The following is a 25,941-nucleotide window of genomic DNA, read 5'->3' as shown; positions in this document are numbered from 1 at the left end:
TTAATTACCTCCTGGCTGTGCCAAGTCCATTAGCTGCCCTCAATCCCAGGGGCTGAACACCAGTTGAGATGGATAGCTATAAGGGGTGGAATGGGGCCCTGGGGACTTTCGGGGGCTTGAGATAGACAGGAACCTGGGGCCGTAGGGTTCTATTATCCTCCCCCCATTCTCCCTTCTCAGACAAGGGCCGGAAGAGAGGCTCTGAGAGGCTGGGGTGCTGTGCAGCACTGACCAGGCTCCCCCTCAGTCAGTCACTCTTGCTCAGGAGAAGGGGACCAAGTGGTGTGCTCAAGGTGGTGGGCTCCTTAGGTCTCCAGCTCCGGGTCTCTGAAGAACTTGACATTCTCCTGTTCCCTCAGAGTGGGCTTCTCAGAAGGTGATTAGAGTAGCTGCCAGAACCCAGGACCATGCAGACAGGTCTTTAGGGCTGCTCGGGGAGGATATGCCATCTTGCCTGTGTCCCTCAGGTTGAGGACAGGCCCTAGGGTTGTAAGTGACAGCTGGAGGGAGCTTGTTATAGTCCCATGTGGCTTTGGACTGGCTACCCAGTGCTGGCAGAAGCAGGAAAGTCACTGGAGAAGCCAGGACCCAGGGTCCCTGGATCTAGCCTCCTGTCCTGCTGATGTGCCAGGCACCCAGGGACCTCCAGCAGGGTATTAACTGGCTGCATGCTCTGAATTTTCCCAGACAGTCCTTCTGTCCTACCCCCAGCTGTGAAAAATGGAGAGTTTTGCCAGTAGTGGGGGCAGAAAGTCGCAGCTAGGAGAGACAGACAAGTCAAGGGCATAGCTGCAGGAACAAACCAGTAAAATCTAAGAGGAAAGAACCAGCAGCCAGGAGCCCCAGGACCCAGTGGGCAGAGCCCCAGAAACAATCTGCTTTTCTTTGCCCCTGGAACCAGAGCTCTGTCACCCACCTCCCTGGCTGAGCCCCTTTCATCTCTTTCCTGGGTTATGTGCCCTGGTAGGCAAACTAGACTCTGAAGCTTAGTTCTGCCATTTACTCTTGCTATCCCTCAGCACTTTGGTATCTCAGTGTCTTCTGCAAAACGGGAATAGATACTAATAGCAGAGCTCTACAGAGATGCTGGGAGGCTGAGGCCTACATAAAGCTCTCCTGGTGGGGCCTGCCCTCCAGCCAGTGCCTGGTAGAGACATACTGTTCGTTTGTTTTTAAGACAGGGTTTTTCTGTGTAGCCCTGGCTGTCTTGGAACTTGCTCTGTAGACCAGGTTGGCCTCAAACTCAAAGATCCTCCTGTCTCTGCCTCCTGAGTGCTGGGACTAAAGGTGTGCACCACCACACCCAGCTACAGCCATGTTCTTTCCTCCTCATTTTTCTTTTCCTTCCTCTTCCTAGCTTGTCTCAGGTCTTGGGCACCCATCTGAGGCCTTGCTGGTTCAGGAGCCTGAGTATGAGCAGGTATCCTGGGGACAGCAACCTTGGAGAAGAGATTCTCCACCCCAGCCCCAACCTTTCCCTCTACCTGAAATTGCTTCAGAGTAAAGTGTGTGGGGTGTGGAGGAGTAGTGGGATTGGGGCTCTGAAGTCTCCCTGTTGGTGTTGAGCCCAACTGTCTTCTTATCCCAGCCCTAAAACTCCCTGGCTGTCCCAGCAGGAATGTCTCCCTGACTGGTCTGTTTGGATAACCTAGGAGACAGGCTAGGAACCTTGGTACCTTGTGACAGGTGTTTCTTACCAGCCGGGTCAGGTCTCTGACAGTTAATAGTGATGTGGGAATAGAAAACACACTTTTAAGGCTTTGATCTCTTTCCCTATTGCCTGCTGTTCCAAGTGCCATGAAGCCCTTCTTGTAGTCTACCCCATGCCTCTAGTTTGGATTTGAAGGGGTTACTCAGCAGCAGGCCTGCCCACTGCAGGTCTCAGCTGCCTGGGGCCTGTGGTCAGGGCTAATGCAAGCGAGAAGTGGAGGACAAGAGGGATATAGTTATTAGTGTCTTCATCTTTGAGGGATATTGATTGCTGGGTCTACAGGCCCATTTGGTCTTATAATGGGGTACATGGAGGTGTTGGGAGGGGCACAGAAAAACCCCACAGAGCCCCTACCCCTTCTTTTGAAATGGCAGCCATACAAGGTCTGATCAACGGATGACACTAGAGACACAATTTGTGAATGAGAGCCCTGAGGAGATGGGAAGGCTGAGGCGGGCTCGGGTCTTGGTGTCCTGACACTGGACTATTTTGTGTACACATGAGCAAGACCGTGAACACCCCCATGGCTGCTGGAGAGATCCAAGGAGAGTGGGAGGGGATTCCCAGCCAGTACTAGGCCCTTACCTGCCCCCAGGCAGCTATTGAGCAGGCTGTTTCCATATGACAGGGGAACTTTGACCTTTGTGTCCAACTTCCTATACGCATGGGATGCCCTAGGAGCTAGCTGGTGCAGTCTTCTCTCTCCACCTGGAGCTTTGCACATCTGGAGATGGATATGGGGCAGAAGGGCTTAAGTATCAGGTCACCTTCTTCAGGCAGGCCCCCTGTGTCTTCTAGAGGCTGAGAGAGGAAGGGACTAAGGGCCACAGTGGGGTGGTCGGTAGGGGAGCAAGGTTTTCCCTCACATTCTTCCTTTACCTTGGATGAGAAGGGCCTGGTCCTCCTTCAGGGACTCAGACGCTCCAGAGGAGCTGGCTTCCTCTTTTCTGGGGTGAGAGAGAAGGTAATTAATGATGGGAGGCTGGACAGTGAATGTTCAGGGCTAATGTTGGTATTAACCAGGAACTGGTCCCCAATCCCCAGCGAGGGATCAGGTTCAACTGGGCCAGTGTGTGTGTGTGTGTGTGTGTGTGTGTGTGTGTGTGTGTGTGTGTTGTGGGACAGCAGAATCTCCTGACGGCTTCCTCAGTTTTCTGCTCTTCCACAGTGCCTTTACTTGGCTCTCCTACCCCTACACCTTGTCATGATTTTTCTGGAATTCCCTCCTGGTGTATCCTTGAGCCTCCTGTTGAGGAAGTAGCCAATTTCTCCTCAAGTTCAAGTTTATCTCTGGATGTAAGTGGAGGGGAAGCAAGCCACCCCTCTTTCCATGGCCTTTCACTAGTCTCTCCTGCAAACAGCCATAACAGGAAGAGGCTGCCTGTCTAGCTAATTGCCTTTCAACCTTCCCTTGTCACCAGGGTGCCCCCACAAGCTCCATTAGCCCCCCTTCCCCTGATAGCCCCTAAATCAGCCCAAATTATTCACCCAGGGGTGTGCTGTGCTGAGCTGTGATTGCAGCCCGAGTGGAGGGGTGAGGATGGGGGTCTGAGTGCCAGACAAACTCGCAGGAGGCAGAGACAGAGTGGAGGCAGGAGGGGCTGGAACCTGTGAGCAGCCGCAGAGCAGTGTTCACCCTGGGGGCTGGAACCTGAGGGTCTAAAGTGTGGAGGGAGGGCAGACTGAAAAGTAGGCTTTCGGGAGTCCTGGTATGTGGGCCTCAAGAGGATGAGGGGAATCGGCTGACACTCCTCTACAAGGGCCAAGCTTACTCTACCCATCATCAGTTGTAGCCAGATGTTTCTAAGGAATTGGCTGGAAAGCATGCACCCTCCCACTGGGCCTGCCTGAGCCCCACCTCCTGCTCCTTGGAAGGCCAGGCTGGTCAGTGCCTACACGATACAAATTGGGTATCACAGTTCTTCTCCCTTTGTTTTTGTGCTTGCTGTCACATCTCTGAGCCTCTGGGAACACAGAGCTGTGTGCTAGGAAGGTCGACATTTATCCCCGGGAGCTGAGCTGAGTGAGTAGAGTGAGAAAGTCTGGTTTCCACGCGCATATGCACAAACAACGTATGCACGCACAAACGTATGCACGCACAAACGCACCCACGCACGCACGCACGGAATCCTTTCTGAGCTCGGTCAGGGAGCCTTTTCTGGGGGCTGGGATGCTTTGAGCAACATTCCTGAAAGACAAATGCCTCTAGGACTCCTCGGAAGGCCATTCTCACTGAGGGTGGGACAAGGTTTCCAGCCCTGGCTCTTCAGCAGCTTCTCTGGTCTATAGAGCGCCAAGCTCCTGTGGATCAGCAGCTTCCCCAGGCTCCCAGGCTTCTCTTCTCCCCACAGCCTGTCAACACAGCAATATTCCGTGTACAGGATCATGTCCTGCCTCTGGCCAAGCTATTCCAATGGCTTCTCATCCTACACAGAGCAAAATCCAGTAGCTTTACTGTGGCCTAAGAGGTTCCTGAAAAGTTTGGCTCTGACATCCCTGTCTTTAATATCAACCACCACTACCACCTCTACGTACTGAAAGCTACTCTGCGCACAGGGTTATCACGGTGTGTGCGTGAGTGCACAAATTCGCATGCGCTACTGTCAGTGTGGGTGTACAAGTGGAGGTCAGAGAACCGTTCCTCATATCAGTCCTCAGCGTTCACCCTGTTTGACAGAGGACTGGAGTAAAAGGCAGGAATCAGGAGAGGTGCTAGTGTTCAACCCCATTTTTGTCAGTTTATATGTGTATATATATGCATATATACATACATATTATATAATGAATTTATAGACATTTTATATAATGTCTACTTCATAGATTATATAATATAATGAATTTTACATAATCATATTATTGTGACTTTATATTACATATATATTCACTTGTATAACGAATTTTAGTCATTTTGCTCTCTATTCCCCAATCTCTCCTCCTTCCGCCATGCCTTCCTGTGTGTAACCCACTGAGTTAGTTAGGTGCCTGAGTGTGGGTGGGTGTGAAGTCACTTGGTGGGGCAAGGGTGACTCATTGTCTACAGCACAGACAGTCATGGCACAATGTCCATTCTCCCTCGGAGGGGTAGGGCCTCACGTTTCTGTCACGAAACATTGAGTTTGTGTGTGCAGCAGCATGCCATGTCCAGAAAGACATCTTTTCACTGTAAATTCTTTCTGCCCTCCCTTTGCAACATCCCCTGAGCCTTGGAGGGGATGGTACAGCTGTCCCCATTGGGCCAGTACTCCACAGTCACTTCTCCACACTTTGGCTGGTTCTGTGTTTCTGCATTCACCACTCCTGCTGCTGCATGCAGCTTCTCTGGACCATTCTCTCGGGATCCTGGGCATGGCCCTGGCCAGTGTCCATCCTCCTGGACAATATTAAATAAAGCTTGCTTTAATTGGGGACGACAGCGAGGAGGAGCAACAGCTTCTCTGATGAATGCTGGGTGAAGCACTACATTTACCTGTAAATGTAGGTATTTAGAAGGCAGCCTGACGCGACTGTTTAGCAAAACAGCAGGAGAAACTTCCGTCTCTGGGGCTGAAGTGTTAAACTCTTTTAGCAGGAATGGGATGAATGCAGCTGCCAGAAACAGAGCATGGAACTGAACATCTGAGTGCGAGTGAGCCACGTGGACTTGTCTCTTACAGGAGGGGTCTCATGCTGCCTGACCTTTAGCTGTGCATTGGTTTCTACTGCCCCCTGCTGGACATTGAGTGGCACCAAAGTCCAACTTTGTGTTTCCTTCCTAAGCATTGTTGCTGGCCCTTGCCCCTGAGCTCAGCCCAGCTACCATCAGGGTAGCTATTAAACAGCATCGCCTGTCTCTCAGCTTGAGTGTTCACATAAAAATAATATCAGCAAATATTATACATAATGGACTTGAAACCACAGTACCCAAGAATCAGAAACTGTCAGGACACAGCAATGCTGTTCTTGAATAGCCCAGTGCTGTCACCTACTGTAGAAGCGAGCACTCTGGGACACAGAAGCTTCATGCTGAGGGAAAGAAGACAGACATGAGTGAGTGCACACTGTGTGCTCACATTTACACAGAAACGCTAGAAAAATCTACAGTGACAGAAGCAAACTGAAGCTTTCATGAGCCCTGGGTTAGGGGTGAGAATGGAATTATAGGTCACTATTGCAGAGTAGAGCAGGTAAACTGGGGGAGATGAACACAGAAAATATTTTATCTATTTAAGTTGTAAGGGGGAGGGAATGTGTGCCACAGCACTCCCTTGGGCTCAGAGGACACTTTTGGGGAGTTGATTCTCACCTTCCACAATGGGAATCAAACTCAGGTCATCAGGTTTGGTGGCAAGTGCCTTTCGCCCCTTCCCCAAGCCATTGCACCATCTCCAGAGATGGACATTTTAAAGCATACTTTTATTGGGATGGTAGTTACACTGATGAGCACGTTTGTCTAAATTAATGAAACGCTGTGCTAAGTGGAATAAGCTAGATGTGGAAGGACAAAGGCTGGGCTGAGGGACAGCCTGAAGTAACGATGGTTAGCAGGGGGTGAGAATTGGGTTCAGCCTGAGTTGAGGGGAGAGCTCTAGAAATTGATAGACCAAAGGTTGGGAACGGTGAAGCATTCAGTGTTAACGGTACCGAACTGTATGCTTAACATGGGTTGAAAGGATAAACTTTATATTCTGTAAACATTTTCACGATAAAATTTTAGAGCAATATTTATCGAACCAGATGGGCTTATTTTTATTATTCGTCAATTATGCCTAAATAGAGGTGTGCCTGCTGCTGAGAATTCAACCCAGAGCACGCAGCACAAGCCACACCCCCAGGCCCAAGTTGTCCTTGCTCTGAACCCTGGCTGTGGTAGGCCGCTGTGTGCTTCGGAGCAGTGTGATGGACTTCTGTTCGGATCTTGCTTTGGCTTCTTATCAGCACCCTGCTTCAACCCATGCAAAGGTCGCAGTGACCTGAATGCACAGTCGGGGTGTCTCTCCCCTGAGGGCCGCCAGGGGGCGCTGCCGGACAGGAAAGTGGGGCGTCGGGTGGACGGCGACGCCGGGAGCTGGGGCTGTCAAGTTGGGCGGCTCTCCCCGTCCACTTCGCAGACAGGCGAGCAAAGGCCTGACCCCACCCGGCCGGGCTCCAGCCTCCCCGCGCGGACTTCCTGCCTGGGCGCGGGCGGAGGCCCACCCCCTTCCTGCCTGCGTTGTAGCCTCAGTCGACCAGCGGGACCGTCGGTGCTGCGCTCCGAGGCAGGTGAGTGACCCGCCCTGCCCTGCCCTGCGCTGGGCTGAAACCCGGGGAGCTGAAAGAGGAGATGGGGGATCGGAGTGTGTATCGCAGTCCATCTAAGTGGAAATAGAGACGAGAAACGAGAGAGTGAGAGAGACAGAGAGAGACAGAGAGAGACAGAGAGAGACAGAGACGGAGGGACAGAGAGAGACACAGAGACAGGGAGAAAGAGTGTCAGGGGAAGGAAAGAGACATCTAAGTTAAGAGAACCGCCTAAGTGAAAACAGAGAAAGAAGAGAACGAGAAGAAAGGGAGAGAATTTCGGAGACCCGACTAAAGAGAAGGAAAAACTATAGTGTGAAGTAGGAGCTGGTGGCCAGCCTGGGAGAGCGTTCCCTTTGCCCAGGAAAGACAGCCTCAGAGTCTCCTGGATCCCGGTGTACAGTTTGCTAGTTGTAGGACTTTGGTGGTACCGAAGCCCTGAAAAGTAACCCTAAACTTTGTCTTTCCTCCGTCCCCACAATTTCTTCTTTCTGGGGCGGGGGGAGGGGGGGACAGACAGAATGCCGTGCCTGGCTGCCTCCTCCTGTGATTGAGGGAAAGCATGAGAGAGACCCTGTTCAGTGTTCACAGTGCTGCCCCTCTACCCCGGGAAGAGGCGGGATTTGCAAGTCCTTTCCCACCTTGTCGAGAGAGGTCAGCTATAGGCACCTAGAGTCTCTGAGGCTTTTTGCCTGGACAGTGTAGGCTCTGGACCCCCAGAGCCCAAGTTCCAGCATGGCCTACCTCAGCTCCCATCCCTGTTTCCAGCTTTGACTGTTGGACTTGTGACTCCCTGTTTTGGTCCTTTAGTAGTTCCTGCTGCCCAAGCTGGGGACTGTGACCCTAGTCCCAGGAGATGGGAACTGCGTGTGCTGACTGAGGTTCCCAGGCTCAGCCAGGCCTCAGCTCCAGGCCAGATCAGGGGTCAGTTCCCAACCTCTGCCTACTCTAGGCCTAATTCTAGAGGGTTAGAGGCCGTTCTCCAAACCCAGCTCCACCCATATTCCAGCACCTTACCCGTTCAATGTGTGCAGGTGAGGGGCACTGGCCGCCTCCCGGTCCACCCTTGCTGCTCTCCAGCAGAAGACATCTTCCTAAGACTGCCACCTTATCCCTGCCACCTCCCTTGCTTGCCTTTTTCTTCTTAGTGAAGGGTGAAGTGGGAGGCTTGGTGTCTGTGTCTTCCCTCCACTGCCCTATCAGACTCTCCCAGAAGAGGAAACCCTCCCTGGGCGCCCACTCCAGCGGGAAACTTAGAGAAGATAGCTGCCACAGCCACTGTGGGCCACTGCAGCCTTTAGGCTTTGCTGAGGAAGCTCCGGCTTGGTGCAGGGTGGCGATTCCAGGTACCTGCCCTGTAGGGGAAAAGCTTGCAGAAAGACAAGAGGACAGAGGAAGGACAGACCTAAACACAGACAGGCCAATGCAGACACACAGACTTGGCAAGACAAGGCCTGGGAGAGAACTGTGGATATAGAGATTGAGAACAAAGATCCCAGGCCAAGGAGAAGCCACTCGGGGTTGGGGAGGACGCACAAGTTAGGCCATGAGGCAAGCCTGGTCCAGACCCCTGCTGTACCCTGGTGGTTTGTATGATGAAGGGCAAATTACCCACCTTCCTGGGACATTGCTTCATCTCTGAAAGAGAAGGCCTAGCTAAGAGGGGAGAAGGTCAGCCCTCCTTGCGTTTCCCAAGGGTGATAACTAGTGGTAACACACCTGCACGTAGCCTGAGAGAAGCAGCCAGCAAGCAGGACCCTGAGTGTGGGCACCTCTTCCTTCCTGTTGTTGCCAACCACCACAGAAGGGCACCTGGGGACTCAGCCCCTGTGTTTAGGAGGATTTGTGGACAGTGAGGGGCATTGTCCTGGGCCCCGAGGTGCAGGATGGGGACTCGCATCTGTCCATACCCACTACATGCCAGGTGACTCAGAGCCTTGCATTTCTGTTACCTCATCCCACTTATCACCAGGGAACTTGGTGGCTGGGCCTGCAGAGTCCCTGACCCAGGCCAGCATGGCACATGTGGCATTAGTCTTTGTGCATTTCACTTTTTTTCTTACCAGTCACACTCCACTGTGTCCAGGGCTCCAGAGGCCTGATGGGGAGTTGAAGGGAAGCCACAGTCTTTCTGGTATTCCTCAGAAGGGAGGTTGCAGTTCTCTGTACTCAGCTCAAGGTGCCCACCTATCCCATATACACTCCTGCTGGCTGGTGCTGGGCAGCCTGGGTCATGGGGAAGGGCTTTGCTCAAGGCAACTCTCACACAGTGGCAGACAGCCTTTGGTAAGCATTATGGGCAGGCTGGGTACAGCTCAGTGGTGTAGCACTTGCCTAGGTGTTCAGGGTCCAGGGTTCCACTCCAAGCACCATCAAGGAAGCTCAGACCAGTGAAAGAGCTCAGTGTGGCCAGGGGCTGGCTGGGAGGAAACAGTCCATGCCAGTATTGGAGAGTGTTGCACAGGAGGAGACTAAGAGTGCAGGCTGGGGGGTGTAGCCGCCCCTCAGCCCCTCCCTGGACTGCAGTGTTCAGCCCCTAGAGTGGCCTGGGATAGTTCTACTTTCTCCCAGAGAAGGGACATAAGGACTGACTTTGGCTGGGTCATTCCCCTGTGTCAGAGGGAGCTTCCTACTTGAAGCTTCTGAACAGATCTGGGGAAAATAGCCAGAGCCCCCTTGGGCCATGGGGGCCCTGATTGCTAAGCCTACAGGGCAGAAAGGGAGGAAGAGGCTTGAGTACTGGGGAGCTTCTTGGTGGGGGCTGGTCCTGAAGGCTGGGAGGAACCAAACATTCTGAGGAGGCTTGAGCAGAGGCAACTGCAGGGTGCGAGGCACATGGGGCCGTTGGCATTAGTGTCACAGGGCTAGTTGCCTGACAGAGCTGGTGTTTCCTGTAACAGGGTCCACCGAAGGCAGTAGAAGGGGCAGTGGCCAGAGCAGAAGTGTACTGTGTGACTTATTATTATTATTTTATATATGTATATATTTGAGACAGCAGCTTACTCAGTATGTAGCCCAGGCTGGCCTGGAATGAATTCTCCTCCTACCTCAGCCTTCTGAGTGTTGGGGTGTTGAGATTAAAAGTAAAAGTCACTTTGCCCTGCCAGAACTGTGCTTTCTGAAGGTAATCTCTGGGTGGTGGTAAGGAAGGCCTTGGGCAACTCATTTTACAAAGATCATCCAGGCCTCCTCTGTGGGAAAAAGGGGGCCACCTCTCCCCAGGTGGCAGTTGGGGCTGGGGCTGGGGTGGAGACTGGCTTAGATTGTGAGTCAGAATCCCTGCTGGTTCTCTATTTCCTGATGAGTAAACAAGGAATATGGTGGACCCTCTGGCCTCGTTTCCTGAGCCAGCAGCAGGCCTGTCTTTCACCCCTGCCCTGCTCCTGCTGCCCCAGGATCTAGTCTGCCTCTCAGGCTTCCTGTTCCTCCATCCGGAAGGGAAGACATGCCTGGCGTGCAGGAGCCTGGCTTGGCTGGGTGTAGGAGGGGCTGTGCTCATGCAGACGGATGGTGTGAGGTGCTGGCAGTGCTAGCTCCTCTGTGGGGACAGCATGGAAGTCTTGGGCTCTCACTCCTGGCTGGGAAGGTCTGCATAAACCTGTCTCTGTGGAAAAGAGCTCAGCAAAGGGCGACAAAGGGAAAAGCCCACCTCAGAGCTGAGCTAAGCTGCAGCCAGTGTGGCTGCTCATCCATCCACTCTCTGGGAAGGCAAAAGACATTGTGCAGGGATGTGCCATGCAGCTGTGCATGACAGCCTTGACAGGAAAAGGAGACTCACTGACCAGACAGGGGACGGAAGGAAAAAGTCAGGGTGCTGGTGAAAACAAGAAAAGGCATCTAAAACACACCAGATATAAACAGTTCCAGTTATTAGAGAGGCTGATATGAAGGGAGCCTCAGGGGGCTGGAGTGATGTGAGCAAAGTCAGACAGCCTGTGACAGGGACAGGGCTAGACTCTCTGGACTGCAAGGTGGGGGCTATCAGGGAGTTGGAGTCAGTACCACGCGTGGGATGGGGCCAAGAATTCAGGGATCCTGCTCTCTGACCCACTCTAGCTAGAAGATGCACCTGGCATGCAGCCGGCTGTTCTTGGGATCAGATTCTGGCCTTCTCCCATCCCTGCTTCCTTTCTCCCTTGTCAGCATTTTCAGCTCTGTTTATTCCCGGATCATCGTCATCGTGGGGGTTCTTCAGAAACAAAATCTCCAGTTTTTCCTGGAATGAATGCCGGGGGTAAAGGGGTCCAGTGGATGTTGGGCACAATTGATGTGAATGAAGCAGTGCGCGTTAGAACGGCCCAAAGCTCATCGTCTGGGTCACCACATTTGGTTGGCATGGTAGCCTTGGTAGAGTATGTTAACGTTCTCCTGAGCTGAGGTGAAAGGCCAGAGTGGAGGAGCTATCCCGAGCTGCGCCACTCCTGGGGGCAGAGCTGGGGATAAGCCTGCAGAAGTTCCTGTGTATTCCCTCCCTTACTCCCATTCGCTGTATTCTGGATAAGGACCTTCTATCATCCACCAGCTCCCAGAGGCCCTAGACTTACTTCCTTCTCCCAGAGGCTGGGGTACAGTGAGGGTAGAGGGGCTCCTGGAGAGAGAACAGGCTAGGGTCCTGTGGGATTTGGAGGCTGAGAGGCAGGAATGTAGCTTGCAGCCTTGCAGGCAGGAAATGGAGCTGGGCCTGGCCACGAGCCCAGCAATTTGCATGTGGAGGTGGAAAAGAAAAGTTGTTCATTTTTACTGCATTCAACACAGTTCCCACGCCTCTGAGCATGTCCTGTGGAAGCCTCCTTTTCTCCTGTCCAGTCCCTGGCCAGCTCCCTACTCCTATAACTCGGGCTGTAAAGATACAAAGCCTCTGGGTTCCTATTCCCTTTCCAGAAATAGGACTCCTGGGAGGTCTCTGCTGTTGCATGTTTAGACTCCTCTCCTAATGGTGATGGCTGTGGGCCTTGGGCTTACTGAGTCTGCTTCCTCAGCTGTAAACTGGATAGTAGTAGCACCTTTCTTGAGGGCCAATGGAAGCTTTCAATGAAGTGTCCTGTGGGACTCTCTCCCTGCCTCGCCCATCTCAGAACAATACAGGGCCACATTTTTACTGATTGTGAGGGGAGGCTTTCTGGACTCACATCAAACCAGAAGCTCGGTGGGAGATGGGGGTTGAGCAGAAGGGGCCCAAGAGGGGTCTGTGAGGTCAGGGTGCTGTGAACTAAGGACTAAGCCCTTTGATGGGTGTGTAATCAAAGAGGCTGGGTGCCACTGTGCCTGGAGTGGGGCTGGTGGTTCATGGGACAGACTTCAGAGGCTCTAGCCCCTCCCCCCAGAAACCAGCTTGGGAGGCTTCGGGGTCCTCATCAGGCCTGGGTTTGGTCTCCGGCTGGGAATAGTCAGGTAAGGACCTCCCTCCTACCTCCCCTTCTTATTGTCCACCCACAGGTCTCTGCTGACCCCACCTTGGCACCTAGCCCTGGACAGAGCAGCTGAAGCCTCCTCTGCAAGGCAGCCCCACCCTGAAGGCCGCTGGAAGGAGGGAAGGCAGCTCTCTAGCCAGCTGCCCTCCCAGCAGAGTTTCAGTCAGTCATCTCCTACATGTGTGGGAGGCCATCCTGATACCTCAGCTGAGCAGCAGAAGGGGGAGATGGGCAGCACCTGATGATGCCTCTGGCCTAGGGGTAAGGCAGGTGAAACTGGGAAGGGCCTTATGCAGCCATAGCACAACCTACCTCCACCTTCCTGCTACCGGCTTCACCCACCGCTCCATGCTGTGGACTCTAGGGACAGACAGGACAGGGCAGTTCACTGAGCCGCGTGGGCAACTTCTTGGAGGAGGTTACATCTCAGCTGGAGCCCAGGATTTTGGAAGAATGGACTGTGGCAAAGACCCAGAGCAGGGGCAGAGCCGTGGAGAGCGCTGGTTTCTGGTCATGGCCCTGGCTGTGGGGTACCTTTGCTGGAGCCAGCCCTGTTGGTGGGCAGTGACTAGGGCAAGGTTGGAGGAGACAGTTTGGGAACCCTGAGAAAGGAGCTGACTTTGTGGGGGTGGGGACAGTGCCGTGTACATTCACGGGGTCGGGTTGTGAGTAGCACTGGAGGCCTCTGTATGGTGGACACAGGGCTCAGCACTGTTCCCTTGACCCCCATCTTCCAAGGCTGCAGAGCCAGCCCAGGGGCCCAGCCACCCAAATGAGACCCCTTTACACACGAACAGAGTGGTAGCGGAGGGTGAAACTCCACCCCCCATTCACTCTGCACGCCTGGCTGGCCTCAGACTCAACTGTCCGCCCGCCTCTGCCTCCTGAGTGCCGGGTCTGCACACCTGTACTGCACCATCCAGCTGGATTCCCTCCTTTTAGGATTTGGACCCTGAATCTGGGATCCCCAGGACGACACCCGGCTACCCAGGCCCATGTGGCCATCACCGGTGAGTTACCTGATTGAGGCAAGGAAGACTGAGGCTATGGGTGCAGCTGGGCTGTGGGGAAGGCGTGTGCTGAAGTGGCTCCGCTCAACAAAGGAGCTGGGAGAAGGTCGCTCTGGGAGTTGAAACATGGAGTGAAGATGAAGGTGAAATTCAGGTGTTAGGGGTTAAAGGTGGGGATGGACCACAAAAGGGATTGGGGTTCAGTTATGGAGCCTACCTTAATCTGAGAAGAAGGTGCCTTGTCTGAGCTGAGAGAATCATGAGCTGCCAGAATGTGTGGGTGGGGGGCCAGGGGTGGGGCTGCAGCAAGCATTCCAGAGATCCTCAGGGCCATAAGGGGCCAGCAACTGCGACCTCTCAGAAAAATTACAAACAGATGTGGGCATCTCTGGAGAGGAGAGCAGGGAGCCTGAGCAAGCAGAAGATAGGAACATGGAGGCAGAGGGGTGGTCTCTAGCCCTTAGCCTTTCTGGAGCCTAAGAGTTTAGAGAAACGCTCATCCCTTCCAGGGCTCTGACTCTCTTCCCACCCTTGGGAAGGTGTGGACCTGGTGAGGAGCCAGTTTCCTAGAGCTGTGAGAGTAAGATGGAAATGGCCCCTTGGAGCACACTGGTGGCTGTGTGCCCAGCCAGATGCGGCCCACTGCCATCCCCCATAGCAGGAACTCCCTGACAGTACTTCAGCAGAGTGGTTTTGGCTCCTGGCTGCCACTTACAGTGATGAAAGTTTGCCGTCAGTGGCCTCTGATACGGAACTGGCCTGGCCACTGGAACAATCTCTCGCGCTGAGCCCAGGTTGGCTTCCCTGAGAACCTCCTTTTTGGTCCCAGCGTTACACTGGGACCAAAGGTGGTCCGCCTTTCCTTGTCCTGCATATTTGCTAGTCTAGGGAATGGTCAGAGGACACTAGAAGCTGATACCTGGTGAATGGTGCTAGGATGGGCAGAGTGCGAACCAGTGGGTGCATATGTTGTGGGAGACGGAGTTATCAGGGAGTAGACAGAAAAGCAGGGTGGTGCTGAAGCCATGCCTGAGGCGCAGAACTCCAGGAATAATGGGAGCTGGAGTCAGCTTGTTAGCAAACTGAGCTGAGGCCTGGAAGTGCACTAGGAGCACAGCTCTGGGGCAGCTGGAGCCTTGCTGCCCAGACTAGAGGGCCAGGGGGGCAGTGGGCTGGTCCCTTCAGTATGTGTACTGCTCGGATCTTTGCAGATGTGCCCTTCTGGCTGCTGGCTGCAGTGCTGTTCAGTTACAGGGTGCCCTACCACAGACCTCTGCCATGCTGCCACTTCTGTGTTCCCTCCTTTTCCTGGCTCCAGTCCTAGATCTGGCTGGAACTCTCAACTCCAATGATCCCAATGTCTGCACCTTTTGGGAAAGGTGAGAAGGGTTTGATGCTTGTCCCAGAGGGGTGTTTCCTCCTAGGAATCTGTTTCTGGTCTCTGTGTGCCCCTCTGTGGCCTGTGACTTTCCCCCACCTCTGCCCTTATCTCTGTCTCATCTCTGACCCCAGTTTTCCCCTGTCTTTGTCCCTGGGTCCCTGTGGGAGAGGGGCATCCATTGTGGACCAAGTAGAGGGACTGGCTGGGGTAGAAGTTTGGGGATGGTAGGAATAGGACTAGAAAACAGTGCCAGGGCAGAAGTTAGCCAGAAGTGCTTCAGTCCATTGCTGCCAGCTGGGGCCAGATTGAGCAGTCAAGTTCAGCCATCCTATCTTGGAAGGTGTATGTATGCTTTGGCCCTCAGGATGAGAGACAGCTCTGGTGGGTGGAGTCCTAGAACACTCTAGAAGCCTCTAGACAAGCTGGGTGGGCAACAGGACAAGGAAGCCCACAAACTGGGGGCCCCATTTCTCTGCATGGTGAAGCCTGGCCTTGGCTCTCTGCTGCACCCCGCCATCCCAGGCCTCAGGCTGTCCTTGGCTCTGACCTGTTCTCCCATAGCTTCACCACCACCACCAAGGAGTCCCACTTGCGCCCCTTCAGCCTGCTGCCAGCTGAGTCCTGCGACAGGCCCTGGGAGGACCCCCACACCTGTCCTCAGCCCACGTGAGTGTGTCATCCTCTCATGGGCCAGTAGCTAGTTGGTGCTCAGGGGTACCCTGAACCAAGGCGTTCATCCACCCGCCCCTAGTGGGCGTCCATGTGGCATGTGAAGGTGTGTCTGGTTCATTGTACCTTCGTATGGCCAATGTGGGGCAGGGAGGACTTACCCCTGACCCCTCTTGTGCCTCACGGAGGTATGGGGGTGGGCAGGGCAGCCAGGGCCTCTGCTAAGAGCACTGATGGTCATCTCCTGGGTCACCGCAGGGTTGTCTACCGGACTGTGTATCGTCAGGTGGTGAGGATGGACTCCCGCCCACGCCTGCAGTGCTGTGAGGGTTACTATGAGAGCAGCGGGGCCTGTGTCCGTGAGTCCTGAGTGGGGCCAGGGTAGGAATGCAGTGGGAGGGACCCACCTGTGAGAGGTGTGGTGGTGGGGTGGTCCTTTGGATTTCCCCTTTGGCCAGTAGCTGGGGCCAGGGCTACAGGAAGGGCTGGACATGGAGGCTGGGCCTACTTGGCTACTGTCCAGTCTCTTGTCCCCTAGCATACTGTGATCCTGTGTTCAGATGGGACCCTGCCATCCTCTGACCATCCAGTCAGCTCTGACCTGTCGCCAGTCCCCGCAGGCTCAGCTTCCCAGCCCGACTTACCCCTCACCTCAGCCCCTTCTGACCAACCATATCCCTATCCAACTAGCACTTGAGAATTCCCCCATTTCCCAGCAAGGTATTTAGAAATGTGCACAGAAAGGGGTCAGGAAGTCTGGACTCTAGGGTCCTACCCAGTCTGACCCTGATTAGTTGCTCTCCAAGTCTTCACAGACAGAGCTGGTGCTTGGGGAGCTGCAGGAATGGCAGGAAATGACTCTGGCTTCACAGGTTAATGGGGGAAGGTGGGGTAGAGGCGTTTTCTCATCCATCCCATCTCTGGCCAGCACTCTGTGCCCAGGAGTGTGTCCATGGTCGCTGTATGGCTCCTAATCGCTGCCAGTGTGCGCCAGGCTGGCGGGGTGACGACTGCTCTAGTGGTAAGTTGCTAGTGACTGAGGGGTGTTTTTTATCGGCCTCCATTGCTGCCTTTTCTGGAGATGCGGCAGAGGAGGTGGGACTGGGAGCTGGGGGGCTAAGTCCCTGCTGACTCCCTTCCATTTTCTGTTCCACAGAGTGTGCCCCAGGAGCATGGGGGCCACAGTGTGACAAGCTCTGTCAGTGTGGCAACAGCAGTTCCTGTGATCCCAAGAGTGGGGTGTGCTTTTGCTCCTCTGGCCTGCAGCCACCCAGCTGCCTTCAGCCCTGCCCACCTGGCCTCTACGGTCCCGATTGCCAGTTTAGTTGCCATTGTCATGGGGCTTCTTGTGACCCCCAGGATGGAGCGTGCTTCTGCCCCCCAGGGAGAACAGGACCCAGGTGTGTGATGAGGCCACAGATACGCGACTGTACGTGAGGAAATGATGGAGTTAAGAGACTAAGATCCTAGTTCATATGTTCCCAGCCAGGCAGCCTTGAGTACCCATCATCTCCTTGTGAACTAGTCCCTGGGAACAGCTGCTATAGTCACAGCATGAGCAAGTGTGTGTGTGTGGGGGGGGGCGAAGAGAGAGAGGACGAATGTCATCAAGTGAGGCTGAGAGGAGGATGTAGGCATAGTCCTTGCAAGGCCACACGCAGAGGGCCTGGGATGTTGAGTTCTCCAGTGGAAAGCCTGTAGTGGGAGCAGGTGTCAAGAGGGGACTGCCTGAGCAGGGGAAGGAGAGGGTTAGGAGCCTGCTGCTGAAGAAGCAGACATGCCACACACCCTTGCCGTCCCCACCTGCTGATGTTGGGGTGCCCTTGCCATTTACCTGCCCCAGAGACCCCTCCTGTGCAGGTAACCCGCCTTTGAGAGAAAAGGCCACCTGAAGGTTATTCCTCATGACACTCTGACCTCACCCCTATTCCACAGCTGTAATGTGCCCTGTTCACAGGGCCCTGATGGCTTCTCCTGCCCCAGAACTCATCCTTGCCAAAATGGAGGTGTTCCTCAGGGCTCCCAAGGCTCCTGCAGCTGCCCACCAGGCTGGATGGTAGGAAGGGCAGGGCAGGGCACATGCACATGGGTTGGAATTATCAAGAGAATTCTGAGGGTGGCTCTAGACAGGGCTATGGACAGTGCCTTCATGGGATGGGCTCTCGGCCCTGGAGAGGTTTGAGGGCTTTGAGCATATGAAGGTGCGCCAAGGCCTGTGGCCATGAGAAGGGGATTAAGTGACTTTTCACCCCCCCCCCCCCAACAGGGTGTCATCTGTTCCCTGCCCTGCCCAGAGGGTTTCCATGGACCCAACTGTACTTGGGAGTGTCAATGCCACAACCGTGGCCTCTGTGACCGCTTTACTGGGCAGTGTCATTGTGCTTCTGGCTATATCGGGGATCGGTGAGTGTGTGGCCCTAGGGAGCTGGAGGCCAGGAGGAGGGGGAGCCGAGGTTATACAGCCATGCTTAACCCGGCGCCCAGGTGCCGGGAAGAGTGCCCCATGGGCCGGTTCGGGCAAGACTGTGCAGAGACCTGCGACTGCGGCCCTGGTGCCCGCTGCTTTCCCGTCGATGGTGGGTGTCTGTGCGAACATGGCTTCACAGGCGACCGCTGCACTGAGCGCCTCTGTCCGGATGGCCTCTATGGTCTCAGCTGCCAGGAGCCCTGCGCCTGTGACCCAGAACACAGTCTCAGGTGGGCTGCGAAAAATAAGGTCAGGGGAGACCAGGTTTTGGTTTGGAGCCCCAGGAAAAACGGAAAGCATCAGGGCGGCACCAATGTCACAGAAGGACTGGGGCGGGGTCTGGGGAGGGGTCAGGAGCGGCCTGGACATCCCTCCTTGCCTAGCCTGGCCCTCTGGAGGATCTCACCGGGGCCCTGGCTTTCTACTCGGGCTCTGCGGAGGAGGGGGCTTTTGAAGTCTGACTCAGACAGTATCCCATCCTGCGCCCACAGCTGCCACCCCATGCATGGCGAGTGCTCCTGCAAGCCAGGCTGGGCAGGCCTCCACTGCAACGAGAGCTGCCCGCAGGACACGCACGGGCCTGGCTGCCAGGAGCACTGCCTCTGTCTGCACGGCGGCGTCTGCCTTGCCGACAGCGGCCTCTGCCGGTGTGCACCCGGATACACGGTGAGGCTGTGACCCACTGTGGAGGGGAGGGGAAGGGAAGGGACGGGGCTGGGTCCCCCCCCCCCCCCAGGCTCCTCTCACTCCTAGGCTGTCTGCTTCCAGGGACCCCACTGTGCTAACCTATGTCCACCCAACACTTACGGGGTTAGCTGCTCCTCCCGCTGCTCCTGTGAAAATGCCATTGCATGCTCCCCCATCGACGGCACGTGCATCTGCAAGGAAGGTGACGGACTAGGGTGTTGGGGGGCTGGTGCAGCGTTATGGGCAGGGTGCGGGTGGGGTCGTGGGGGGGCGGTTAAGGAGGTAGGGAGTGGAGGTGGCGGCTAGAACACTAGCAGGGCTGAGCTTATTAGAGGTGGGCCTGTGGGAACCTATCCAGGCTAGTTTCTGCTTGAATGCTGTTTTTCTGCTTTCTCATCCGTCCCTGTCCTGGCCTTCCCCAACCCCCACTTCTCCATTTCCCATCACCTTTCTAGTTAGTTTCTTTCTTCCTTTTTTCCTCCCTCCCTTCCCTCCTTCCTTCCTGGCTCCCACTATAAAGCCCAGGATAGACTCAATGTCCAAGCACCCTTCATTCTGTGAGTCAGCCTCTGGAGTGCTGGGATCACAGAACTAAAACATTCTTTAGCTACAAACGTGTCCTTGAAAGGCGCAGACTAGATCTCTGTGATGAACACTTCTCAGCTTCAGTTCCACAGAAGCATACCATAGCAGTGCCAGTGAGAGCTTCCAAGGTCTCTCCCAGTAACACAATGGCAGCTCTTAAGCTGAAGTCAGACCCTGTGGTATTAGACTTAACCAAGCATCAAGTCCTCAGCCCCATTTCTCCTTGTTATCCTACAGATGACTGTGAGCTTGGGTTTGTTGCCAGCCTCCTCCATTCTGTAGAATAGACAGAGGAGGCCCAGGTGGGGTAGAAGAGACAGGTCTGCATGGGTTAGAAGACACTGGAGGCTCAGGTGGGCTCAAGAGACTGGAAGCTCAGGTAGGGTAGAAAAGACAGGAGGTCCAAGTGAAGTGGAAGAAACAGGCCCAGGTGAGATGGAAGCCACAGGAGGCTTATGTGGAGTAGGAGAGGAGGCCAGGGGAGGTGGAAGCCTCAGGAGGCCCAGGAAATTGAATATTGCATCAACAGGAGTCTTTGAACCATTTGTTCAACATCTAGAGTTCACATGCTTTTCTCATGCCCAGCTCTCAGCATAAAGCCATCACCACCAGCACCCACTGTGTATCTGCTTACCTTCTCTAGGTTGGCAGCGTGGTAACTGCTCTGTGCCCTGTCCTCCTGGTACCTGGGGCTTCAGTTGCAATGCCAGTTGCCAGTGTGCCCATGAGGGAGTCTGCAGCCCCCAAACTGGAGCCTGTACTTGTACCCCTGGGTGGCATGGAGCTCACTGTCAGCTTCCCTGCCCGGTAAGGGATCACAACCCGCCTGCCTGGGAGAGGGAAGGGCACAGCACCCCTCGCCTGACTCGCCTACTCTCCCTCCCTTTACTCTCCAAGAAGGGACAGTTTGGTGAAGGCTGTGCCAGTGTCTGTGACTGTGACCACTCTGATGGCTGCGACCCTGTTCTTGGACACTGCCGGTGTCAGGCTGGCTGGATGGGTGAGCATTCTGGCTATCTAGGTTGCAGGTCTGCTATGGACTTGTATTCCACCAGAGATAACCCCTCATTGTCTCCAACAGGCACACACTGTCACTTGCCTTGCCCAGAGGGATTTTGGGGAGCCAACTGCAGCAACACCTGTACCTGCAAGAATGGGGGTACTTGTGTACCTGAGAATGGCAACTGTGTGTGCGCACCAGGGTTCCGAGGCCCCTCCTGCCAGAAGCGTGAGGCTCACTCTACCCCAGCCCCTCCTCTTGGCAGTTCAGATTCAGGAGTCCCACTCTACCCCTCGGGTTTGGCCTCTTGACTCCCATTTCCAGGATAGTCAATCCAGGGGGAAGTGGGCAGGGAGAGTCTGGTCAAGGCCCCCAGTCACCATGCACCCCTCTCCTCAGCCTGCCCGCCTGGTCGCTATGGCAAACGCTGTGTGCCCTGCAAGTGCAACAACCACGCTTCCTGCCGCCCACTGGATGGGACCTGCTACTGTCTGCCAGGCTGGACGGGCCCTGACTGCTCTGAATGTGCGTAGCAGCTTGTCTGGGGCAGGTGTGCCCTCCACTGGCACCTCCGTCTCCTGGCCCTGGGCAGAAGGCCTCCCATTCACCTCCCTCAGTTGTCTGTACACTAGGAAAGATCACGCCATCGCCTTCATGCTGGGCACTGGTTTTAATGGGAAGATGCAGCAGTGTACAAGTCACAGGGAAACATTGTCTGCCCTTCAGCATAGGGAACCTGGAAAGAGCAGGCTGTTTATGGAACGGCAAGCCTCCAAAGTTCCCTTTTGGAGAGATTCATATTTTCTCTTCCTTTTCAAAAAACTTAGTAATTTTAAACTATTAATTTTATTCTTTGGAAATTTTATATAAATCCACTGTCTTGATCAAATCCCACTTTGCCTCATACCCCCCAATGTCTTCCTCCCACCCAAATGTCCACAGCTTTTTTTATAAGCCGCTGAGTCCACTTCATTTGCTGGTATGGTATGGACGTGGGGCATAGACTGGGACCAGCAGCCATGGCTGTTTATATCTTTCTCACGTTATCTTTACTGTGTTTCTCCCACATAACTGTATGATGATAGATGACTCCTCGAGGCAGCAGGTGAAGAGTGCTTTGAAGGGAGCAGGAAGTTGCTACCCAGAGAGCGCTCTTCCAGCAGGCAGGGCACAAGGAAGTGATCCAGTATCGACTGCTACTAGGATCACACACACAGATAATACATTACACCGGGTCTGTTAACATACATGTAACATACATGTAGCACCCAGGCAGGAGGTAGATGTTTGAAAACAAAACAGAAAAACCAAGCCCAGTGCTAGTGTTAGGAAGTCTCCAGTTCCCTAACAGTTGGTACATTTTTCTGAAATGGCTGTTAGGAAGTCAAGTGGGTAGTGGATCAGAGATGGGGCTGTAGGTGAACATTTGAGTCTTCAGCTTGTAAATGCCCTTCAGAGCCTTAGTATCCCCAGGAAAAGGCCAAGCTAAAGACTTCAGAGATACTAAGGGCTGAGAGTTCATGCAGAGGGGATGGCCAGGCCTTGCTTGACAGCCCTTTGTCTCCTGTAGCATGTCCCTTAGGACACTGGGGACTCAAATGCTCCCAATCCTGTCAGTGTCATCATGGTGGAACCTGCCACCCCCAGGATGGGAGCTGTGCCTGCACTCCAGGCTGGACTGGACCCTACTGCTTGGAAGGTACCATTAGAGAGCTAACGATCTGATACTCACTGTAGCCCTTATCCAAGAGGAGACTGCAGTTTGCTGGCTCCGTGACCCTACTTTCCTTCTTGGCTGTCTTCAGGCTGCCCACCAGGAGTGTTTGGTGTTAATTGCTCCCAGCTATGCCAGTGTGGTCCTGGAGAGACGTGCCACCCAGAGACTGGGGCCTGTGTCTGTCCCCCGGGACACAGTGGTTCACCCTGCAAAATGGGTAAGTTCTTGGACTCTTTGATTCTCATTTTCTCCCAGGTTCTGGGACTAAGGGCTCTTATACCATCTCTGTCTTCCTTAAAATGAACGCAAGTTCCCCATCAGAACCAAGGTGCCAGTCTCAATGCCCCCTCCCATCTCACAGGAAGCCAGGAGTCCTTCACCATAATGCCCACCTCTCCTGTAATCCATAACTCTCTGAGTGCAGTGATTGGCATTGCAGTGCTGGGCACCCTTGTGGTGGCCCTGGTAGCACTGTTCATTGGCTACCGCCACTGGCAAAAGGGCAAGGAACACGAACACTTGGCAGTGGCTTACAGCACTGGGCGGCTGGATGGCTCTGATTACGTCATGCCAGGTGAGGCTTAAGTGACTGATGGGCAGTGGCTGCTACTGAGTATGGCCCATGGGATGTGGGGTGGAAGAGTGGAAGGAGTCAGGGAAGTCAAACTGTTGTTGTCCCGGCCTCCTCCAGTCTCTGAGCTGCCTTGCACCGTGTTTATCCTGCAGATGTCTCTCCAAGCTACAGTCACTACTATTCCAACCCTAGCTATCACACACTGTCTCAGTGTTCTCCTAACCCCCAACCCCCTAACAAGGTTAGTGCACTGAGGGGCTGTGCTCTGTGGGTGCGTTGGTGGGGCTGCCCTTCTCAGGAGAGCCTCCACCTTGCTTGTGCTCCCCATCAGGTTCCAGGCAGCCAGCTTTTTGTCAGCTCCCAGGCACCTGAGCAGCCAAGCAGAACCCACGGACGTGATGGCCATGTTACGCTGCCTGCCGACTGGAAGCACAGACGAGAGGCCCGTGACAGAGGTGGGTACTCGAGGCCGAGGAGGAGGGGGATGTGTGCAGGCTGATCTGCTGGATCATCTTGGCGCAGTCCTGACGGGGGAGGCACCTAGTTTCAGAAGAGGTCTGGGAAGGGGCTAGAGGTCTGACTTCCAAGTTGCCTTTCCTCAGGCAGCAGCCATCTGGACCGAAGCTATAGCTGCAGCTCTAGTCACAGGAATGGCCCAGGACCATTCTGCCATAAAGGTATGAGTACAGAGACAAGGAGGGAAGGGAAACTGGGTCAAGGAGCCAATGCCTCCAAGGACCCTGATTTTCTTTCTTCATCTTTAGGTCCTGTCTCTGAAGAGGGGTTACGGGCAAGTGTTATGTCCTTGAGCAGTGAGAACCCCTATGCTACCATCAGAGACCTGCCAGGCCTGCCTGGGGAAGCCCGAGAAAGCAGCTATGTAGAGATGAAAGGCCCCCCATCAGTGTCTCCTCCTCCTCCTCTTCATCTCCGGGATGGCCAGCAGCGGCAGTGGCAGCCACAAAGAGACAGTGGCACCTATGAGAAGCCCAGCCCCTTGAGCCAGAGTGAGCCCTCCCTGTCCCCAGCAGGGGCTACAGGGCACTGGAACATGGGAAGTAGGAAGGGAGGAGGGGAGGGGAGAGAAGGAAAAAAATGGCATGGTATGGCAAGAACAAGGTCTTTGGGTGGTTTGGTCTTAAACCAGGTATGATACTGGGGGAGCTGCCCTGCTTTTTAGAATCTGTTTATCCTCTGAAGGTTAAGTGTTTGAGATGGTGCTTGAACAGCAGCAGAGATGCAGAGTTAGTACCCAAAAAGGTAGTGAGCAAATGGTGAGATGGTGTCATCATCTCTGATGTGGACAGGTGGGGTGGCTGAGAGGAAGAGGGCCTTGCTCAGAGTCCAAATCCCGGTGGTTGGCCCAGCCAGCCCACATGCATTACTATTCACTCCTCTATGGGTAGGACGAGGTTTGAGTAGGAGGAGAGCCAAAGCAGACTGAGGAGTCACCTCATCCTGTCCTCTCTGTCTTCAGATCAAGAGTCTGTGGGCTCCATGCCCCCTATTCCTCCAGGCCTGCCTCCCGGCCACTATGACTCACCCAAGAACAGTCACATCCCTGGACACTATGACTTGCCTCCAGTACGGCATCCTCCATCACCTCCACCTCGACACCAGGACCACTGAGGAGCCAGCATGGTATAGGGTGGTGCCTGACACCCTGCCAGGAGCAGGGACAGGACAGCAGGCCACAAGCATTTGATGAAGTGGACAGAGACTGATGCCGGCTCTCAGCTTCCACCAAGAGACACTAGTTTGCAGAGCATCCAGCTCCCTTTCTCCAGTCCACTGCTCCCCAAGTCCCCCAGGCCCTGTGGACAGAAGCCGGTGGGCAGAATGTTGTCTGATGTTAGACTGAGTTTAAGAATGTGTTGGGTTACCTTCTCTGTGTGCATGCCCAGGCAGGCTGTGTGTGAGTCTAGTTGGCTTTTAGAGGGTGCCAAGTACAGATTCTGGATTTCCCATGTAGTCAGCTTCCAGACTTAACTAGCTCCAACTGCAGGCCCTCACCACCTGCTCACACCTCATTCCATAATCCTCCATGTCTTTGCTCAGAGGGTTGCTCCCCACCTCTGATGTTTGTCTTCCTGGTACGCCTTGGGCTACGTAGTCAAACCTATAGAAGATAGAAGATGCCTCAGCCTATCTTCTATCTAGCTTTGCTCTTTTGAGGAGTAAAAGCTATCTGCTACCTATAAAAGGAACTTTTATTCACCTGTCTCAGTTGTTTTCTCTGAAGCTTTCTGCCCCTGACTGCTAACCTAGGCCTAGTCCTGGAAGCTTCTAGCCTCCGTACAATCTAACCTAGGCCTGGAATGTTTTCAGCCTCTGAGACTTGCTGCTTAATAAGCTCACCCTTTCTTGTTCTCACTGAGCTCCAGGCTGGCTGGTTCAACTCAGCTGTTCTGGCTCAAACTCTCCTCCCGGCTGACTTAATCTGGCTTCTCTCCTGGCCTCTGAAATGCTCTGCTTGGCCTCACACTAGCTCCAGCAATCTTTTCTAATCTTCTGGCTCCTTTCTCATTCTCTGGTTCACTCTGCCTTCACCTGTGTTCTTTCTCTACAACTTCTCTATTACTGTCCCAGTAACACTGCCTCCTCTCTCCCCCTCCCTGTCTCTCTCTCACTGCCCTTTATTAAGTAGCTCTCTCTCTTCTCAAGAGAGTTGGGTGTATCCTGTTCTGTCAACTCTTTCTCTGATTTGTCACCTTTTCTGTCACCCAATTAAAGAACACTTTCAAACATGGGTGTGTCTTTCTACAAACTAACTTTACCTTCATTATTTGGGATTAAAGGCATGCACCACCATGACTTTTCTTTATCTGAAACTTGCTCTATACCAGGCTGGCCTTACTCTGCTTGCCTGTCTTCTGACTTAAAGGCTTGTTTGTATTCCAGCTGGATCAGGTCTTTGAATCCAAAGACTAGGTCTTTGGATGTGCTCTCTTGCCAGAGCAGCTATGTTCCTCTACTGCCACCTTTCTTCCCACCCCAGGAATTGGCATATCTAAGTTCAGCCTTCCTTAGGCTCCTGTTGAGCCCTGCTTGTCCTTCACATATCCCAGAGTGCCCACCCCACATCTCTTCATAGCCACTGTCTCTTCTCCATGTACCCGAAGAAGGCGGAAATGGTGCCAGGCAGCACTTGGGTTTGTTTACTTTGTTTTTGAGACACTGTCTCACTACGTGGTCCCAGCTGGCCTGGAACTCAGAGGTCTGCCTGCCCCTGCTCCTGAGTGCTGGGTTTAAAGGCAAGTGCCGCAAGTCCAGCTCAGGCTGCATGCTGACTCGGTTTCCATGCTTCACTACATTGGCCTCTGCCTCCCCCTAGTGGGGAGGCTGACCGCTAGCTCTTAGAACGCAGGACTCCTGTTTATGCTCACTGTTGCTTTCCCTTGGCAAACAGTAGTCACTCAATAAATGTTCCTCCAAAAGCTGAGTGGCTGGATGAAAGTACCAGTGATACCGCG

The 25,941-nt window shown here is 54.1% G+C and overlaps 1 protein-coding gene across 3 annotated transcripts; it reads left to right on the top strand.

Annotated features, from left to right (window-relative positions):
• The first annotated feature begins 6,908 nt into the window (after positions 1-6,908).
• On the top strand, positions 6,909-25,910 carry Pear1 (platelet endothelial aggregation receptor 1). Of its 3 annotated transcripts, XM_055596531.1 has the most exons (25): positions 6,909-6,949; positions 12,404-12,639; positions 13,321-13,388; positions 14,600-14,767; positions 15,331-15,435; positions 15,697-15,797; positions 16,367-16,459; positions 16,595-16,838; positions 17,374-17,494; positions 17,705-17,841; positions 17,923-18,135; positions 18,397-18,571; positions 18,674-18,794; positions 19,821-19,984; positions 20,075-20,177; positions 20,259-20,405; positions 20,577-20,702; positions 21,748-21,876; positions 21,983-22,111; positions 22,256-22,468; positions 22,621-22,709; positions 22,800-22,923; positions 23,071-23,145; positions 23,233-23,475; positions 23,946-25,910. In XM_055596531.1, exons 4-25 carry the CDS (start codon positions 14,667-14,669, stop codon positions 24,095-24,097), a joined length of 3,105 nt encoding a protein of 1,034 aa, XP_055452506.1. In that variant the 5' UTR covers positions 6,909-6,949; positions 12,404-12,639; positions 13,321-13,388; positions 14,600-14,666; the 3' UTR covers positions 24,098-25,910. The 3 variants fall into 3 exon arrangements, with proteins under 3 accessions (XP_055452506.1, XP_055452508.1, XP_055452507.1); XM_055596533.1 differs by lacking the exons at positions 6,909-6,949; positions 12,404-12,639; positions 13,321-13,388; positions 14,600-14,767; positions 15,331-15,435 and having other exon boundaries at positions 15,703-15,797; positions 18,045-18,135; XM_055596532.1 differs by lacking the exons at positions 6,909-6,949; positions 12,404-12,639; positions 13,321-13,388; positions 14,600-14,767; positions 15,331-15,435 and having other exon boundaries at positions 15,703-15,797; positions 21,795-21,876.
• The last annotated feature ends 31 nt before the right edge of the window (positions 25,911-25,941 follow it).

The sequence above is a fragment of the Psammomys obesus genome, unplaced genomic scaffold (genome assembly GCF_907164565.1).
Source record: "Psammomys obesus unplaced genomic scaffold, mPsaObe1.curated_primary_1811, whole genome shotgun sequence".
In the NCBI taxonomy this organism is placed as follows: domain Eukaryota; kingdom Metazoa; phylum Chordata; class Mammalia; order Rodentia; family Muridae; genus Psammomys; species Psammomys obesus.
Note: the sequence above shows the minus strand (reverse complement) of the source record. Positions and strands in the feature narration are given on the sequence as shown.

Coding starts and splice junctions, on each gene's coding strand:
- Pear1 (XM_055596531.1), top strand. CDS start 14,667: ATGCTGCCACTTCTGTGTTCCCTCCTTTTCCTGGCTCCAGTCCTAGAT. Junction 14,768..15,330: donor GTCTGCACCTTTTGGGAAAG/GTGAGAAGGGTT, acceptor GTTCTCCCATAG/CTTCACCACCACCACCAAGG. Junction 22,469..22,620: donor CTCTGATTACGTCATGCCAG/GTGAGGCTTAAG, acceptor TTTATCCTGCAG/ATGTCTCTCCAAGCTACAGT.